Here is a 7,743-nt window from a genome sequence, read left to right on the forward strand (position 1 = left end):
GAGGCAACTTTGGTGGAACATGTGACATATCCTAAATTCCTCCTCTGTCAAGGAGGTGAGTGGTCCTGCAGGTAGGGCTGATACAGGAATACATTTTCCCACTGGCTGTTTTCCTCATAATAAGGAGGGTGGTGGTGGGTGTAATATATGTGTGTGTATATATGTGTGTGTGTGTGTGTCTATTTTTTTTTTCAGGGCTGCTGTTTTCTGTTAAGAGGAACCTCACAAAGCTGTGTCATTTCCTAATTAATAATAGGATAATTATTATCTACACAGGCCAAGTGTAGCTTAAAAACAAGTAACAGTCAGGCTGTGGCTATTTTTTAACCTCCAAGGTCACTAGGTGCTGTTGGAGTAGGAGCTCCCTGAGCAGTCTGGGCAGGGCAGCTCTGACCTCACCTGGAGCCACACAGGTCCTGCCCAGCCTGGTGCTGTCCTGGGGCAACAGAGAGACCCAGGCAAGCTCGGGAAGAGCCTCGTGGGAATCTCATGGAATTTAACAAAGCCAAGTGCTGGTGCTGCACTTGGGTCAGGGCAACCCCTGGGGTCAGTGCAGGCTGGGAGGAGCAGCTGGAGCAGCCCTGGGAGAAGGATTGGGGGTGCTGGGGGTGAGAGCTGGAGCTGCCCCAGCCCTGAACCCCTGGCCTGGGCTGAGCCCCAGCCTGGGCAGCAGGGGAGGGATCGGGATTGTGCCCCCTGGGCTCAGGTGAGACCCCACCTGCAGAGCTGCCCCAGCACAGGCAGGAGCTGGAGCTGCTGCAGAGAGCCCAGGGGAGGCACCAGCATGGGCAGAGGGATGGAGCAGCTCTGCTGGGAGGAAAGGCTGGCACAGCTGGGATTGTGCAGCCTGGAGCAGCTTTGGGGTGAGCTCACCGGGGCCTTGCAGTGCCTGAAGGAGCTGATGGGAGTACCCGACTTCAATTCCAGTATGGGCCATTTACTTAAGAATTGGATTCAATGATGCTTGTGGGTCTTTTCCAACTCAGAATATTCTGTGAATCTGTGAAACTTCACAATGAAAGTGAGTAGGTTTAGATTGGCTGCTGGGAAGCAGTTGCTCCCCGTGAGTGAGGGCCTGCTACAGCGTGCCCAGAGAAACTGTGGCCGCCGCATCCCCGGCAGTGTCCGAGGCCAGGCCGGACGGCGGCTGGAGCGGCCTGGTTCTGTGGGAGGTGTCCCTGGCCGGGCAGGGTGGGCTGGGCTGGGCTCGGAGGTCCCTTCCAGCCTCCTCAGGCTCCGCTCGCTGACAGCGCTGCCGCTGCGCCGGCGCCGCTGGGGCGGGGCGGGCCGGGCCGGCGGCGGCTGCGCGGGGCGGGCGCGGCCATGGCGAAGCACACGGTGTCCTCGGCGCGGTTCCGCCGGGTGGACGTGGACGAGTACGACGAGAACAAGTTCGTGGATGAGGAGGACGGGGGCGACGGGCAAGCGGGGCCTGATGAGGGCGAGGTGGACTCGTGCCTGCGACAATATCCTGAGGGCAGCGGCGGGGGCGGAGCGGGCGCGGCCGCCGCCGGGGCGGCCTTATAGGGGAACATCCGCGAGCGGCACCGCGGCGGGCGGGAAGCGCTGGAACGGGAGAGGGCTGAAGGGGCTGAAGGGGAAAGGGGCTGGCAGGACAAGGGAGGACGCTGAAGGGGGAAGGGGCTGACAGCAGGAAGAGGCTGAGGGGGAAGGGACTGGCAGCAGGAAGATGCTGAAGGGGAAGGAGCTGGCAGCAGGAAGAGGCTGACAGCAGGAAGAGGCTGAATGGAGAAGGGGCTGGCAAAGGGAACGGGAAGAGGCTGAAGGGGAAAGGGGCTGGCAGAGGGAAGAAGCTGAAGGGGCTGGCGGCAGGAAGGCTGCCCAGCTTCCTCCCCTGCTCGCAGCAGCCGCAGTGCCCCAGGGCTGCGCTCAGGGAGGTGTCCTGGGGGATGCAGACAGGAGGTTCCTGTGCCCAAAGAGTTCCCCGTGTCTGCTACCAGGGCTGCCTTGCCCAGCTGGCCCTTGGTCACTTTTCCCTGGGCTGCTGGGCTGGATATGACAAGCTGGGACCTGTTCTCGAGGGCTGCAGAAGCGATGGGTAGTGGTTTCTTTTGTTTTGACGCTCATTCAGGGAAAGGCCTAGGAAGTATTCAACAGTCCTGGAACTATACAGCTGCTTGTTGATGCAGCTCCTGCCTCAAATGGCCTGAAAATTGCTGTCTTAGGCTGTAATGTCTTCTTAGCTGGTGAGGCAATTCGTGCATCAGAGTGTTTTCAGTCATGCACAAGCCAGCTACAGACACAGCTGTCCTGGTACTTGATGTCCATGTACTTGGTGTCTGGTCCTTAACCATCTGGCACAGGGAACATGATGGCTGCACTGCAGGCAGCTCTGAAGAACCCTCCCATCAACACAAAGAACCAGGCAGTGAAGGTAAAATAGCGACTGCTCGCTCATGGGTTACTCCCTAAAAATCCTCTCCTGTCTCTGTTACTTCTGTGCTACTAGTTGTACCTTGAGGAGGTCAGAGGAGCACAATTTAGGGTATCCCCTGGTGTTGAGACATCCATGACCACAAGTGTTTTAATCTTGTTCAAAATACTGTAGCTCAGGTACAGTGCTGTGCATGTACCTTTACCTTGGTGCTGGATCAGGGGTGGTTCTCCTGCCAGTGCTGGTTGTGCTTTGTGTGCCCAGGTGTCACCAGGTGCCTGTGTCTGACTCAGACCAGACATGGCAGCTCACAGATGTGATCGTTGTGGGCTCAGGGAACCAGGCTTGCAGTTCTCACCTCTGACTAATGAAACCACCAGCAGTGAGCCTACAAAAAAGGAAGAATTGTTTTTTGTCACATCCAATCAAAATGAAGCTGTTAAAACCTCAGGAGAAGCAAGCCCTCCCCGTGTGACAGTGTGGGAGTCTGCTGGGTACGTGCATTTCTGACTGTCCCCAGCATGGATCCTGAATAGCTCATGATTGCACTGGTGGGAGGAACAGCTGATAAGATATGGCACTGCCCAGCTGGTGAGTGCCTGCAGTCACTTCTGCCTGCCCAAGGAGAGGCCCAGGGGCATGGTTCCCTGCTCCATGGTTCCTGGCAGAGCTGTTCCTGCAGCCCCAGCCCTTTCCTGAAGGGTTTTACAGAGCTCTGAGAACGCTGTTACAAATAGAGCTGTATAGCTTTGTCCTCACATTAATGACCTGTTTCCATTAGCCTCTATTGAAGGATTTAAGAATACACTTGGTGGTGGAATTGAAGAGGGTAGAATGACTGAACATTAATACCTGCCTTAATTTTTTGTTACCTTAAAACTTATATTATTTTACTTACAGTCATATGAGAAGTCTTGCTAAGCCAAGTGATTATGGGATGATACATCGGGCAGGAAAACTGACATCCATAGTTTCTGTAGGGGGAAGGTGCCTGAGGTGTTTGTGTGATGGAATCATTCAAAAGTCCAGCAATCCTGAGACATTCTTCTCTCATGCTGCCTCAGTTAGTGATGGGTGAACAGGAGGAGGTGCTCCTTGCTGGTGACGTGGCTAATTGCTGCTGTAAGCACACCTCACACAGTCCCAGGCCTGAAATGACATCCAGATCAATGGTTATTAATTCTTAATATTAATGGCCAGTCTGCATCCAGTGTGCCTGGGACTGCTTGGAAAGCACGTGGCTTCCAGCAGTCATCTCTTCCAGGCTGCCAATGGCATTTCCCTGGATCACATCAATGGCTCTGTCACGTTCAACAGAGGTATGGAAAATCTCTGGTGGGAAGGAGGGCCAGACAAGCATTTGATTGTTATGATTATTTTGGAACTTGATAGATCTTGAGCTTCCATATGAACATTTACTATTTAACCATCATTAAGGAGTGCAAAATTGCAAACACTAACAGAGGCAGAAAAACTAAAGTGGGACAAGTGTGTTCAACTCTTACCTTGTTTATCCTTGGGAGGACATGTTTGTTGTACCTTACTGTGACAAGCTCTTCACACACAGTCCTCTTCAGAGATGTTAAAGATAAAAATGCTCTAATTCATTTTGTCTGAGAGAGAAGCAGTGTTTGGCTGTGCCTCACAGCAGGATGGTTGTGTGTGTGCCTGTGTTGGCAGGACCGTGCTGAGAGCATCGTGCTGAAGGTGCTCATCTCCTTCAAAGCCAACGACATTGAGAAGGCGGTGCAGTCACTGGACAAGAACGGGGTGGACCTGCTCATGAAGTACATCTACAAGGGCTTTGAGAGCCCCTCTGACAACAGCAGTGCTGTGCTGCTGCAGTGGCACGAGAAGGTGAGTGCATGGGGACAGCTCCTGCCAGACTTTCCTGAGCCTGGCAAGAACCCCCCTCCTGGCTGCTGAGACTCAAGTGCCAGATTCAGGCTGTGAATCTGGAGCTCACAGCTGAGTTATACCTCCTGGCCACTGCTGCTTCCTTGAGTAAACACCCAACAGTCAAAATTGGGGTTTCTCTTAGACTGAGGCAAACAAAATGGTTTTATCCAGTGATTCAAGGAGAATTTCTTTCCTGGAGGGAAGCAAAATTTGCAGCTTGGTTATGCAGGGAAATGAAAGCTTAATTAAAGTTAAAAAGCTTTCTTGAAATTGAATGTGATGATCGTACCTTGGCACCCTGGCTGCTGGTGTTTCGTGGAGGGCAGGCAGATACTCACATGCAATATAAATGTGGTCCATGTAATTTCATAGACTCCCAGAATGGTTTTGGTTGGAAGGGACCTCGAAGCTTATCTCATTCCATAGGCAGGGACACCTTCCACTAGCCCAGGTTGCTCCAAGCCCTGTCCAACCCAGCCTTGGACATTTCCAGAGATAGGGCAGCCACAGCTTCTCTGGGCATCTTGTGCCAGGGCCTCCCCACCCTCACAGGGAAGGATTTCTTCCTGATACCTACCCTTACTCCCTGTCAGTCTGAAGCCCTCCCCCCTCATTCTGTCACTCCAGGCCATGTCCCAAGTCCCTCAGCATCGCTCTTGTCAGCCTGTTGGGGTCCTGGCAGGGAGCTCCAGGCTGCAGCTGCCCTGGCCTGCTGTTCACTGCCACGTTTCCTTTCCCAGGCGCTGGCAGCCGGCGGCGTGGGGTCCATCGTGCGTGTCCTGACTGCCAGGAAGACAGTGTGACTCCAGCAGGGAGCCTTGGTGTGACTCCAGCAGGGAGCACCAGCCCTGACCCCCCGGCACGGCCGCCCCCGGGCAGCTCTGCCCCCAGCTTTGCCTTCGCCCTGCTGCTTCTGTCATACCCCACCAATGATGCATCGTGATCTCTTCTGCAGTTCAATCCTGGAAAATTATGAAGGTGCAATTTTCTTCTAACAGGAATCTTTGGTACTCGCCAGCCTTTCAGTGACATATTCAGTGATGTAAACAATTTGGTGTTTAGAGTGATTTGCATTTGTGTGTAATTGTGGCAGATTTGGACCTGACTCTGAGCAAGTGCTGAGGGACACAGGGCAATGTCTTAATTTTTTGCTAGCCAAGCAGCGTTTTGAGCTAAAATCTTGTATTTGAGAAGTGGGGCAGCTATTATTAACACAGGTAACTGGACCATGTTGCCTTTGGTCAACCTCTGACCCTACATCTGTGAACAGGAGAGAAAAAAAGCTCTTTTCCAACCCCAATTATCATTCCAGAGAGCTGAGTATTTTCCTTAACCTGCTCAGGTTCCTTGCCATCAGTCTGATGCTGGGTCCACAGTGGGAAGGTCACAGTGGGATGGAGTTGTCCATCATGCAGTTTGGAAAAAAGGTTAATGGTCCATTTACACTGGAGCTCAGCCCAGTGAACTCTTCTTACTTTGGGGAGCAAAGCTCCTGAGGAGAAGAAAAAAAAGCAGCTTTTACACAGCAAATCACCTTTCAGCAATTGGAAAGTGATTTGGTTTTGTCAAGCACAACTAAATGGCTGCTTGGGGTAGTGTGAGAAACATATCCTGGTATGGACACCATCCTTGCAGATCCTCCCCTATTTTGTTTTCTGGTTGTGTAGGGTCTGTAAGGATACCAAACAGTTCACATTCCTGTTGCATTGTGCCTCATCATGTTAGCTAGTGGGCCAGTCAGGTTCCCAAATAAAGAGAATTTTAAAGAATTAGGAAAGCCCAGGGCATCCCAGACCACGGATCACCGTAGAAGGTTTAGGGCCAGGACTGAAATATATGTGTTTTAATTTCACTATTTTACTACAGTTCAGTTGTGTAAAACTGTTGGGGACCTTGTGAAATCTTTGCTGTTTTTTGATATCTGCTTTGTTTTTGTAATAATAATAAAGACCAGACAATAAATCATCACTGAATATTTACTCACTGTGTCTGACATGCCTTCAGTGGAGACAGGAACCAGCGTGGTTGCCCCTAAACCATTCAGTGCCTCCCAAATTCTCTTCCTAGGATGCTTCTGCTTGCTCACTGCCTCCAGAAGAACACAAGCACAACCACAGGAGGCACTGAGATCACCAGGTGGGAGACCCAGCCTTGCTAGGGTCCAGGCAAGGCATCCAGCTTTCACCCATAGATCTGCACAGAAATTCTCCTGGTCGTGCAGCCAGAGTTCTGTCCTTACAGCTCTGCCAGGGACTGTGATTGGCTCCTCTGGTTCTTTCTGCTTGCCCAGATCTGGGTTAAGACATCAATGAACCTCATTTAAAAAAAATAAGCTGTAATCCCAGAGAAGTGGAAAGTGTTTTCCAAAGCAATTGATGCCAAAGCAGATCAGCTGCCTCTAGATGGCATTAGATAAATGAAGTGAATAAATGGAGTGGTCTTAAGGTTCTGCAGATCCCTTTGGGTGAGGCTGTGATGGATTTAGGAACATTTACAGAACAGTACATCCATGTTTCTGTTCAGGGATGTGCTAAAACATATTGATATGGGGATAGGGCAGGATTTGCAGGGGCAGCTCTGCTGGTGATGAGTGACAGGAAGGGAAAAAGTACATCTAGCCTTAAAAAACAGCCTCTTTCCTCCAAATCATGCCTTGCTTGCATTGGTGGATGGTATGGGCACTATGACAGGAGTTCAGATTCCTGCTAGGAGAAGGAAGCCTTCAATGGAGAACTTCATGCAGGTCAGACTGGGAAGGGTGACAGGGTTTGCAGAGCTCTGCTGCCTTCAGCTTTAGCCAGAGCACGTGGCAATGGCACCTTCTCATCACCTCCTGCTTTTGTGCTAGTCGAGACCTGCTGCTGTCCTCACATCCACCTCAGTGTCTGCCTCCATTTGGGAAAAGCCAAAACCCCCAGGTCCTGTGCAGAGAGCTCCAACCTGCCTTCCTGGGAATGAGCTGACATGCTCCCCACTTCTCCTGCCCAATAAAACTGCTCACCAAAAGATCTTCCCTTGTGCATAATGTCTTTGTGCCTGAATCAGTCTTTTTTTGACCCTTCAGAAATTATGAGCTTGTACATATTGTAGCTGTACAAAGTCAAAACCTGTGCACTGCACCCCAGCTGGATTTTGGACATTTCTCTATTTCTGACCCACCTATTGGTGAACTGGGTTTGCTGGATTCCAAGTCTTCCACAGGAAATGTCACCATCTCTGTTACTCACTTCCTGTCGGACGTTATCGTAGAAGAAACGAGTTTACCTACTGAGTCAGCTTTGGGCAGAGAAAGGGGAACAAGAGACTCACTCTTGCTAAAAGGGCTGTGTTTATCACAGCTCTGAAATCTCACTGTTAGCTTACAAATACCCAGGCAGAAGGACAGCTGCTGTGAGCATTACAATGGGGATGATCTCTCATCCTCCTCCAGCTCCCCTTGTACTGCTTTT

The 7,743-nt window shown here is 51.4% G+C and overlaps 1 protein-coding gene across 1 annotated transcript; it reads left to right on the forward strand.

Moving 5' to 3' along the window:
- The first annotated feature begins 1,292 nt into the window (after positions 1-1,292).
- On the forward strand, positions 1,293-6,273 carry ARPC5 (actin related protein 2/3 complex subunit 5). Its single transcript, XM_036388119.2, has 4 exons — positions 1,293-1,466; positions 2,323-2,395; positions 4,076-4,252; positions 5,035-6,273. The coding sequence occupies exons 1-4, from the start codon at positions 1,324-1,326 to the stop codon at positions 5,095-5,097; spliced, it is 456 nt and encodes a 151-aa protein (XP_036244012.1). The 5' UTR covers positions 1,293-1,323; the 3' UTR covers positions 5,098-6,273.
- Positions 6,274-7,743: the final 1,470 nt, after the last annotated feature.

This window comes from Molothrus ater, chromosome 9, assembly GCF_012460135.2.
Source record: "Molothrus ater isolate BHLD 08-10-18 breed brown headed cowbird chromosome 9, BPBGC_Mater_1.1, whole genome shotgun sequence".
Classification (NCBI taxonomy): Eukaryota; Metazoa; Chordata; class Aves; order Passeriformes; family Icteridae; genus Molothrus; species Molothrus ater.